This window comes from Phoxinus phoxinus (assembly GCF_949152265.1).
Source record: "Phoxinus phoxinus genome assembly, chromosome: 16".
NCBI lineage: Eukaryota > Metazoa > Chordata > Actinopteri > Cypriniformes > Leuciscidae > Phoxinus > Phoxinus phoxinus.
The window spans coordinates 31,165,431-31,178,114 of NC_136891.1; the positions used below are offsets into that span (position 1 = coordinate 31,165,431).

At 37.4% G+C, this 12,684-nt stretch overlaps 1 protein-coding gene across 2 annotated transcripts in view; it reads right to left on the reverse strand.

Moving 5' to 3' along the window:
* Positions 1-1,828: 1,828 nt before the first annotated feature.
* Positions 1,829-12,684, reverse strand: part of syndig1l (synapse differentiation inducing 1-like) — a 33,496-nt gene continuing 22,640 nt past the window's right edge. The window contains exons 3-4 of one of the 2 annotated variants that reach the window (XM_079583691.1): positions 10,938-11,075; positions 1,829-5,876 (exon numbers count right to left, since the gene is read on the reverse strand). In XM_079583691.1, coding sequence (XP_079439817.1) covers positions 5,718-5,876; positions 10,938-11,075 — 297 coding nt within the window. In that variant the 3' untranslated portion in view covers positions 1,829-5,717. The remainder of the gene's footprint in view (positions 5,877-10,937; positions 11,076-12,684) is intronic. The other variant, XM_079583692.1, reaches the window with a different exon arrangement.

A 12,684-nucleotide genomic window follows, 5' to 3' on the forward strand; every position in this document is an offset into this window, starting at 1 on the left:
CTTAAACTGTAAACTTGTCCTTCAAATCTGATTGGTTGATAAGATGTTGATCTAGGAACACGTTGTACTTGGTGAAATCACATTGTTCACCGTAAAATATGCACTCTCTTTAGAGAAATCGGAAATAAGTTTCAGTCTATTTATGTTTGCTAGTGAAACTAAAAGCATGAGCAAAAAAATAAACGTTTTATTTTTTTTAATGCAGCAGTATAATAAGTTTCTTGTGCGTACGTACCTCTAATGAAGCATCATATAAAATAATTTAGGAATTATGATGGAAAAATCACAAATTTTTTGTTAGAGGTTACATGTTTGTTTGTTTTATAACAATTTTAAATTACAGGACGGATTTTCATTTGAACCAATTTATTCCACTTTAAGCCAATTCATATAAATGACGTAAGATGTAATTGTGTATTGGTGGGTGTATTTTTATTTATTTATATAACATAAACGTGTATTGCAGAGATTGTAGAAGTGTAACTTGCTAACAGCAGCACTAACTTCCAACTGCATCTCAGGCATCTGCAAAAAAAAAAAAGGAGCTGATATACAGTACCTGCTGCTGCTTTCACCTCAAGCTATGAGTATGTTATCCCACCTACCACCTAAAATGCATTCTAAATCTATAAATCACAAATGTAAAAAAAAAAAGTATATATTTGTATGTATTGTTGCAATGTTTACACATGCCCATACGCAGTAGTGATAAAACTCCAACCCGATCTCACGGCAATTCGTACGAATTTTATGGGGTGGCTAATTTGTACCAATTCATACGACCTCACTCGTACGAATTTGTACGATTTTTGGTAAATCCTACATATTTTACGAGTTGCCAAATTCGTACGAATGACCTACCCCTGACCCCGCCCCTAAACCTACCCATCACGTGGGTTTAGACAAATTAGCCACCTTTTAATCACTCGTACTAATTCATACGAATTGGTCATGATATAGCGTTGAAAAAATCTTCTACAACCAGAATAATGCAATTAATTTCCGGTTCCTCTTTACAAGATGCATTTGATATCACAGATATCAGTTCAGTTGTGCCAGGCTCTATTGCAGATAGATATTAATACCAGGTGTAAATGGGATACAAAAGACATCTGGTGTAGGGGTTTGAGAGCTGCAGTACCAGGTATGAGAACTAATGATGTAGATCAATGACACTGATGAACCATCACTTTCCCTTCCATTGTAATACTTTTTTTTTTTAAATGTTTTGCTCCAGCACATTTTATCATGAATGCTATACAGTAATCCCATTTGTCATAACAGCTTCTGTTTGGCTGATTGCATTTGTAATCAAACAATGAAATGCGTTCCTGCATGTGGTCTGTAGATGATACTGCTCTTGAGGCGGACCATTCATTTAATAATCAATTCATCCAACTTTGTAAATGAATGTTGCTGTATTGCCTACAAAACCACAAGTGATTCAGAAAACAAACCTTTTGTATTTGTCAGACTGGCTTCCTGGTCTCTATACCATCGTTACAAATGCATTTGAGCAAATACAGTATCAAACCAAATTGCAGATACATCAAATATGTCAACATTGCTCTTTTTATTTCCTCTAAAGGATTTTGTGGGTGTTGATATATGGAAATAAGGAGGGGGGGTGGTGAAGCTCCATACTTACACCTCCATACACGCTCCTCTGCTATGCTCAAATATGACTCATCCATCTGTTTAGTCTGACTAGTGTTTTGTTCCTGAGAAGAAAGATTCACACATAAGGACCACAGTGTATCATATTTTCACAAGAGGCAAAAACACATCCAGCATTTGCAATAATAGATACAAGATCATTTTTGTCTCAAATTATTTATTTTATACCGCTGCTGCTTGTCTTTCATTTGCAGTATTTACATTGTCACTGTCTTACAAGCACATTCTAATCATGAATGAGAAAAACTCAAATATCACAATATTAACAAAACACTAACAGCAAAACACTGCGAGCACTGGCATAAAATGAATGTCAGAAAACGACCGGGGGGGGGGACGGACGGACCGGGGGGGACCAGGCTGACATAATCAAGGGAGGGCAGACACTGACACTGTTCAGACATTCATTCAGAAATTAATGACGCAAACACATGAGGAAAAACGTGAACGGCTTGAGACCTTGACTGAAATCCATTTTCATCACAGCCAATTTTAGTTTTTGCAAGTGTTATACCCTCATTTGTAGTTGTATGTTCGCTGCACTTCAAAATAGCAAATATTTGCTCGGTCAAGCTTCAGTGACTGCAAAGTAGCATAGAGTGTTATTTGTAAAAACAATTCAGTTTTGTTATTTCCAGCTATGCTCTGGAGACTAGACACTTCCTCAGAAAAAGCCATTATGGGAAGCTAATTGTGAACCGTAAATGTCAGGTATGACTAATGCATGACCTGCGCTGAGAGACTGCAAGTGTCCCATGTTGGCTTTCAACGCTCTGGTGGTTGCAGTGAAAATGCATTTGCAGAAGACCGCAACAAAACCAGCAGGGTCTTGAGTGTGTGCTGTGCATCATGGCTCTGAGAAAGCAGCAGACGTTTGTGTTTAGCCATCCAAGCATCATTCTTCCCTGTTGTGCATTCTGCTACATACTACTTCAATTATGTGAATGTAGGGTGGTGTGTTTGCATAAAAAACCTCCAAAAGTTCTAATATGACTGGTATGCAAATTCATTTTTATTATCAGGCGCTTAATTGCGGAGTGAAATCTCATTTTGGTGCCATATACTAAACATTAAGGGTAATTAGTTCTTACGGCACAGATATGAACAGTGAATTAACTGTAAAATCTTCATCCATACTGTACGCTCGTTTTTCATTTGAGCTCATTCTTGTCTAATAAAAGCTTGGTGATTCAGTGAATTAATTCTCACAAACGTTGTCTTTCCAATTACAGTGCTGGCAATGAGTAAATCTGCTAACCTTGACAAAAGCACCACCAACAGAAACTTGTCCTCCTGGAAAAAAAAATCCTAATCCCCCTGACTTTTATTTGAGATATAATTATTGTATTGTAATTATTTGTATCTGGTAACACTTTTTACACATTCATATAATTCATCAGTATAATAACAATAATGCGTAACTCCAGGCTTCTTCACAACAGAACTCAAGTCAAACTTGTTCCTTACTGTATCTCAGTACTCACTCTTTAACATAAAGACATAAAGCATGACCTTTACCATAGTGCTCTTTTCACAATGAACAGTTCTCATCTCCACACACTTTAAGTCCCTGTGAATTAGTTTCTCCAGAATTCAAAAAGCATCTGCAACCTGTAGGTACCATCATGTCAGCTATTATGTTTTGGGGCAGGACTCATGAAAATCTACTTAGGAAAAAGAAGGTTCTTAAGACGTTTAAGAAAATGTGCGTTAAGAATTTTCTCAAGAGCATATTAGTAAAATGATACTTGATGCTGTCTGATTGTATCATGTTCATGAGGTTGACTTGTCTAATGGAGGTTGAAGGTTATCCTAACTTAAAGAAGTTACGTATGATGATTTATGATGAAAGAAGTTGTGTCCTATGAACAATCCTAAAGGGATAGTTCACCCCACAAAAAAAATAAAATTGTCATAATTTACTCACCGTCAAGTTGTTCCAAACCTGTATGGATTTCTTTCTTGTGCTGAACACAAAATAAGATATGTTGAAGAATGTTGGTAACCAAACAGTTGATGGACCCCATTGACTTCCATAGTATGGAGAAAAACAAATACTATGTAGGTCAATAGTGTCCATCAACTGTTTGGTTACCAACATTCTTCAAAATATCTTCTTTTGTGTTCAGCAGAAAGAAGCAGAGACGGTCTCCAAAATGTATGCAGCACTTCATTCACGATTGAGGCGGGTGGAGATATACAGTATACTGTATGAGGTTTTGCCGACAGTTTGAGGATCCACTGGAGTTACGAGGTTTATTCACAAGCTCTAGTATAAAGCTATTTGGTATAGTTATATTTAAACTCTGGTACAAAGTATATATAGAAAAAAAATGTAACCAGTATTTTTTCTAATTTTTTCGGGACTGTAATTTTACAGAAGGTACGCAGAAATGTTAAAATACTGACTCCGATTTATCCCCCCCCCCCCCCCCCTCCCCTCCTCCTCCTTATTTTTGGGTGAACTATCCCTTTAACAAAGGAAAATAGCACAAAGAACTTATACTTATGAATGTTTTGTCAGTCCAGCCCCTGAAAGGCATTATAATGCAAATGTTAATACTATTGAATACTATTGGGTATTTCAAATCACCATGGGAAGCAATTAGGAGGCTACGCACAATTGGCTAACATACTTCAATATGTGGCCAATTTCACTTCTACCAGCTTCCAACTAAGTTCTGTTTCATAATCATAGGAATTCAAATCAAGCCTCGAATCACTAGCCATCAAGGAACCCATTGTTTTCATGTTTTGAAGTTCTTGTGTGAACCAGATTCAGGCTCCATTGTTGTTGAAATAGACCGGTCGACCTTTAACTCAACATCCCATGTGTTCGTTCTCATGCTCGTGAGCGTACAGACATCCAATACATTATTAATCGATTCAATCTGAGGCCCTTTCACCTGAAAACAAAGCCTGCCTTTTTGTTCAAACATCCGTCTTAGGATTTGAGGAAAGTATATTGTAATTTTTTTTTCACCATCTGCCGAGTTTTGCCACCTCTGAATTTTTCCAGTCATATGAGACATTAAGTGATGCATTTGGGGAATAAGAGGACACACCACCATATCATCCACGTGCACGGTTGTTTCATTTATATTCAGTTCAGACATCCTGGTGTAAAAGAGAATCTGTTAAAGTCAAGCAAATCATTACCGATATAAAATGAACGCTTATTTTCCTTGTTTTCCATCCGTGTTTACTTGCTATCTTCTGCGTCCACGTAAACCTTGCAGCCTTCGTTGAGTCAAAAATGAAGATTTAGACTTTGGACAAAACAAAAGACAAAGAATTTACAACACAAAGCATAGAGCCCTAAAGAAGTGGGAACTACATAGAGGTTGTGTATAAGCAGAATTTCACAGATGCATTTCAATTCTTAGAGATGAAATGTCTTTGATAGCTATTTCTTGTCCTGTAGTTCTGTATCATCTGAACTCCACATTTGCTTATAACATACAAAGCTGTGTTATTTTTCCTAAATAGGGTGGACAACATTCTATCCTTTTTAAAAGAGCTTACAGACTGCAGTTGGTGTATTCAGCGGTGCTGGTTTAATTGGGCCACACGCACATACAGGGTTTACCAGACTACGCAAGTAACGAGAGAGAAACGGAGAGCAGCTTGACTTCTCTTTCAGGTTCCGAACGAAGCACAGTTATAAAGGGAAAAACAAATCCAAGGGCTCTTGGTCCTTTTGATCCTTACGGGTGTCCTTTGGAATAGCTTCCCTTTGGGTTCGGTTAATTGGATTGCTTATTTGACTGTGGTTTATATTCTTCACCTGAACTGCTCTCAGACTTAGTTAAGTTTTATCCAGTGTGGTGTGACACGAGGTGAAACTTACATTTATATATTATGACTGGGGTGATAAAGTCCCCAGTTGTTCTGGTTCATCCTCTTCTGGTTCATCCCTGTCTCTGATTTGGGCGGACAGGCGGTCCACGGGGAGGGGTGAGAATGAGACATTTAGAAAAAAGACGTTCAGAGGTGGCTGTGTAGTATCGTGGAGTTCTGTAGTCCTCCCCTGACCAGTGCTAAATGTGGCCTGGTTTGGACAGATACGCGATGAGGGCCACCACCACGCCCACGTAGACCCCCGTCCCAATGGTGATGGAGAGGGCGGCCAAGAACAAGGCTCGTCTAGATGCAATGCTTGCCATTGGGAAGTCTCCCTTAGTCACGGCTTTGCTGGTCTGGAACAAAAAAAGGGGAATGGTGAGAAAGAACAAGATCAAAGGACACATTGACCTGTTTTCCATTCAAGGATAAATTGCTTTGAACTATATAGTGTTTCCTTGATGATGCTGAGGGCTCAATGGAATATTAGATGTGTTCTAACGCACGTCGGCAAGACATCTTACGCTTAGTCACGTGACATTTTAAAAATCCATTCGACCCACTTTGCAGGGCAGTGTCACAAAGAATGGTACCTTTTTAAATGTATAAAAAATTCAAGCAACCTTTTAGGTAGAAATGTGGACGGCCACATTTGATGTGCTGAATGCATCTAGAACGAAAAATAAAATTCTGGACACATTCAGGACGCAAGGGTGTCCGTAGATCCTTAAAAAAATATTACAATTTCTTCAATCACATTTAAAAAAACGAAGGACATAAAAAGTCAAGTTTATCTGACGGGAAACAAAGGACGAACAAAGACATTTAAGGTTCTGTTGTTCCGTCTTTAGGTTAGTCATTGTTGACGAAAGAAAGAATTATCACCTTTTCATCTTTCAGTTGGTTTTGTTTTATTATTTGTCCATGAAAGTTAATAGTCAACGTTTAAAATGTGATTCTGTGACTGTGCTTCTCGGTACACTGATTCTACACTGATTCAGATTCTGTATTGCTTTTTAATGATTAATGCCATGCTGATATGCAAACTGCCACTGAAAAAATAATCACCCTTTTAATTAATCTAAGAATACCACTGAAGGCTAAAAAAGACCTTTATTGTTTAGCCTTAATCGCAACTCATTCATTTTTCTCTATTTTTGTTTTGTTGCAAAATCGTGTATCAAATCTTTTAAAAATAAGCATTTAACTAATACTAGTTTATAAATAATTATAATTTTTGTATGCATGAATTGTGAGCAGTCAGTTATATAGTGTTATCTATATACTGTACTGTATATAATTGTCACTTGCTTTGTCCCTATTGGTTTTACCTTGTAAACCTTCCTAAAAAACACATGAGGTTTCAGCCACGATCAATGATGCAACAGAGATACAAGGGAAAGCCAGCATTGCACAGGGCGTTCTGTTTGTCAGCAACTAACTTCTTGCATTGTTTCTTTATTGTTATAATGGCCAGTGTCAGGAGAGATGAGCCAAATGTGAAGCAGAGATCAGAAGAAAATACATTTTCATCTGTTGTTCTCTCGACATTCTCAAACAACAACACGGTTGCTTGATGGAGTAAAACACCCAATCTTATACTATTACCAACTGAGCGTTTTAAAGGAATGACATGTGACTTGAAATGGCAATGAATGGCCCTCTCTAATGTTTCACTTTCCATACAACCCCATGCTGGAAGTACGCTGTGCTGAGAGCTATTAGACTGAAAAAGGGAACATCACACTGCTTTAATTTCTTTAATAGCAAGCCCTATGGAGCCCCATGTGTAATAGTTTAATCAATCCATTTCCTAGTTCAAATTAATAATTAAGTCCTACTATGATGCTCATTTACCAAGAACATGGCTCAAGGGCTGGATGAATTTAGAGAGGAGGGGGGGGAGGGGGGGGGGGGGGGGGGTTGTAGAACGTGCATATAACTAAACCGACACAATTATGCATAACATTCTATTTCCCCACAGCGTGGTGTCCGCAATGTGTAAGCAAGCAAATATACTTTAAACAATTGCTTTTTGTGATTGTCTCATGACCCCTCCGAATCTGGTGTCTATTTTAGTATCCTCATGAGAAAGTGGAAAGAGTTGCCAGTCACACATGGCTGTCACTGTGGGAGGTGTCTTGCTCTCTTTGTCACTGCATCCGACCCGGTTGTCCAGGGAAAAACACTATTGATTTTCACTCCTACGCTTCGTGACAGTCAATAATGGGTTGCTTGGACACACCAGCTGAGTTGCCATGTTAACATGTTTTTTTTCTTTACATTTAAAGTAGGGCTGCACGATATTGGAAAAAAATTACATTGCGATATTTTTTCCCCCAACGATATATATTGCGATATTGAGAGCCATAACTCCAGTCTAAAGACAATAATTACCATTCCATGATATTAATAATTTCACTAATAAGCAAGCTTCATTACAAGTGACAAAAAGGTCACTTAATATTTTATTCCAAAATTAGAACATTTCTGTAAACACAAAGCAGAACACATTTTTAAATAAAACAGCAGCTTTACACCAACCCCCTGATTGGTTTACAACAATATAACTTAAAATAAATATATTTTTTATAAAACAACTTAAGCATTTTGGTTCACAATCTTTTAAGTCAACTTTTCTTAGCCAAAGTAAAACAGTGTTGGTGTTGGTCATCATAATCATATGAAATAAACAAAATGATATAAAACTTTAATATATTTTGTATTAAATCTTCTAAACAGATTAGAGAACATGTTTCTGTAAACAGAAAAGCCGAACACATTTAAACAGCAGCTTTACCGCCTCTGTCAGCGTCACCACTCCCACCACGCGCATCAAGAGCTGAGGGAGCACCAAAAAAATAGCCTAATGAAAAATCAATAAATCTAATGCCGATATTATTATAGATACAGACCTCCCAAGTCTACCGGAAGTTCCGGGAGTCTCCCGCATATTGATAGCGGCTCACTGATGGCCCGCGAATTAGTTAAAATCCCCGGAATCTAGAGCGAGCGCGCCCGCGAGACAGAGACTGTGCTCCAAACCGCGCAGCGCGTGCACGGCAGAGAGGCAGAGAGGAAGAGAAAGCAAGAGACCCCGCGCGTGCCTCATGAAGCGCGTAATATCTCCCGCTGGTGCTACTGTGCTACTACCCTTCACATCGCATGTTCCGACGATGTGACTATCGCTCACTCGCACATCGCGATGTCGATGTTAAAATCGAATATCGTTCAGCCCTAATTTAAAGACATCTTCTTATACAAACATTTCCTGTAAGGCTGGGAGATATATTAAAGGGGTCATGAATTTAGAAATGAATTTTTAGCATTTAAGAGGTCATTGTAAAAAAACATCCTGTAAGTTTCAGAACTCAAAACATCCTTATTAGTCCAAAAGCAGCTTTTATTGGAACCAAGTTAAAAAAACAACTCGTTTCGGATTGTCACATTACATAATAGTGTGACAAAAGACAGCCTCTGCAGAAGATCAACGCCTACTTCTACATCATTGCCTCTTTAGCCCGCACACCGATTTGCGCATGTAATGTAGAAGTAAATATGAGACACACACAAACACAGGATTACTTCAGCAACAAAACGATAAAGATGTCTCTAAGGATTTCAAGACATTTTGGAAAACACAGAATACGTTCATACTGTCGATTTTTGGGATTGACAACCGCATTTACTTACAGTTGTGAGTCTTAAAATGTCCCGTTCAAACCGCAGCTTCTCGAATACTGTCTGTATAAACGTGCAACGGGAGTCAAGCCCGTATATTAAAATGATCATATTCTCTTAAGTTACCAGTCAGCAAAGCGACAGTGGCCAAAGTAATATCAAAGATGGAGACGTCCATAAAACCGAGAAGTCTTATCACTTTTGATACGCCAATAGTCCAATCGAGCCGAGACTCAAAATCATCAAATCCTCGTCGCTCTAAGTTTCCGAAACCACATGTGAAATTTTCTTTTTAGGCTTTAATTATAGTTAACATTAGACCTTTAGACTTCAAAGATATTTGTTTACTTATATCCTTTTTGTGCACTTGAGCATAACTGAGACTTGCGTGTCTAGACGTTTAAGAGGTTCTGTCGGTTGCAGTATTGAGGTGTTTTATTTCGACTTAAGAAAATAAACGTGATTGCACAAATCAACTGTCTCTTGTTTTTCACTGGCATGTCTCTTAGGTGTTGAGGACGAGTGTGAGTAAAATACTTACTCTAAGATCCTCTTAGACTTATTAGTCATTTTCGCTGTAAGGTATTTGTACTTAAATATGATTTTCAGGTACACTTTACACCTCTATTATGTATTCTCTATATTCCTCACTCAAAAATGCACGTTTAAATGCACTAAATATTGCTTTTATTTCTATGTAATTGTTATATTGATGCTTTTAAATTAAAATGATTGAATGTGAAAAACTGATTAATTTTAACTGTGATTGTAAAGTAGACTGTAAAGTACTTTGATTGTAAAGTAGCACCTAAAGAATGATGGATCCCCTTTCAGTCATTTTAGAGTGAAAAAAAAAATACAGCCGAAAAATATTGTCATATCGCCCAGCTCTAGATCCATGGGCTCTGTATGGCCTGTGTAGAACTAATATTGATATTGATTTTAACATACTCTAAGTCCTATACAATCCAAAGTGCTTAATTAGTTGTAAGTAAGAGTAAACCAGAGGTGGAAGCTGGGAGGAAGGAGACAAATGGTTGGCGACACTTCTCATGAACATTCAACCTTATGCCGCGGGGAAGGTGAGAAAATCCGTTCAGGATGTTCTCCGAGGAATATTCCCAGCCAGGAGACAGGGCAAAAACATTCACATTTTCACCAGATCTCATTTCCATACACACACACACACACACACACACACACACGCACACACACACACACACACACACTGGAGAACCTTTTCTGAACAACACCACCATCATCATAATTACTCTGGGAGAATTCACTTAGCTCCTGACAAAATAATTCACTCTGCCCGTGTCTGCCACGAACGAAACTATAGATAAGAATAAAAAGGCTCATTCTGAGGTAGAAAAATTGATGTGTACTGTGCTGGATGAGAAATTGGAGCTGAAATCATAACACATCATCATAGTCACACCCATTTGATCAGTGCATTCATGTTTACACCATTCATATTAGAGGAGTGCCTGGTCATCTTTGCAGTCACGCAAGCAGAGCTGTTTGCTCGTATGATGGGTTTTATAATGAAGCTGTTCTGTATTATTAGAGGGAGCTGATAGAGATCACAAACACTTTTCTCTCAGGAGACTACCGGCTTGTTTGGAGGGCACAGATAAAAAAAAAAGTGTTGAAGAATTCATCTCTTCTTTCTCTTGTGTCGTAGCAGATTTTTAGCAGGCTTAATGGATTTGGTTGGTGGGCTCTGCACTTACCCCCTGAGAAAAGTAGAAAGCAGCAATGCCCAGAGGCCAGAAGCAACAGAGCATGGAGAAGATAGCGAGGCCTAGGTGATCACGAGGAGGGATGACGATAAAGTTGTCCTCGCTCTCACTGTCACTGGAGCAATCTGTCTATAGGGAGAGAGAAGATTCATTAAAATCACTGCAGTTTGTTAACAGGTGATAATAAGAAATAATAATAAAAATCATGCAAATAATAACACAGAGACTAAGTAATATTGAGAAATATTAGTATAAATTTAAATAAATAATTTAATATATTTTAAAATGTAAATTACTGTGTCTTCAATGTCACATAATTCAAGGTTCAAAAGAACAGCATTTAAGTCTTTACTGTCCATTTTAATCACTTTAATGCGTCCTTGCTGAATAAAAATATTAATTTCTAATATATATATATATATATATATATATATATATATATATATATATATATATATATATATATATATATATTAAAAATATATATATATAAAAAAACATCTTACAGGCCCCAAACCTTTGAATTGTATTGTAAATTAAAATGATGAAAAACAAAATATAAAATAACTAATAATAATCCAGTATATATAATATATACTTATCCATTATGAACACATCTGAAACCCCACATTACTACTACACTACACTGGTCCAGTTTACTTTCATTTTTTTTAGGATGGGCAAGTCAAAATTCTTTTCTGTGATAATGAACATTAAGCATCACATACTGTTCATAGGGCTTATAATGACAACTTTTATTGAATCTGTGCAGCATTTCTACAACAATTTGTGAATTTTGCATTGTTTGTCAGTTCTCTCCTTTGATTCCAGTGATTCACTGGAGTTACTAAAAATAACTCCGCCTGTAGAGTGTGCCAAGAGGAAAGCTGTTAGGAAAATATTTCTGTACTGATTCCCGGCAATAAGCTGCAATCATCAGTGGTGAAGGATAGTTCTGTCACCGGGATTTTATCTGTGCAAATAATAGGCCTACCTCTCTGTAAAATAACACGAGGTGTTAGATTGGATTTCTCTGTAAGGACGGGGTGAAGTGGCTTGTGCACATGGATATTGTCATGTTTCTGCTATATGGTGAAGTACATCTCTTGGCAAAAACCAAAATTCAGTTTACCTTGTCATTAATGCTAAAGAAACCTGGTGAGTTTCAGTCCATAACAAATCGTCACACCAACACTCTTTCTCATTGCTTATATCTGAACACCTTGACGTTACATAAGAGGATATAAATATTTTCATTGGGTGTCTGTTAGCCATTCTGCTGTGTGCTGTGGACTAGCAGTTTAGTGCTTTAAACTGAAACACTTACACATGAACTGCACCAGTTGATGGCATCATTTGTATGCGTGTTCGCACCCGATTCACTTTGCAAGGCTAGTGGCATTATTGCGTAACTGTGCAAATGCGCACACAAAATCAGTGCTATATGTTTTAGAGGATGCGCCATATGGCATTGTTTTTTTAAAACTGTACAGCATCTGCAGCATTAAATAAATGATAGTGACTATGCACAATATATTATGACTATATCGGTTGATTTTTGGAAACTATTATTTGTTGTGTTTCATCTGTATTAATTAATATTGTGTATATATTGGTTATATTGGTCAGGGGTGTCGTGCACTATTTTTTCAGGGGGCACATTATTATTTCCATGACAATGTGAGAATTATTGTTGTATTGTTTTTTATTAAAAAATGTACACAAAATAGTACAGAAT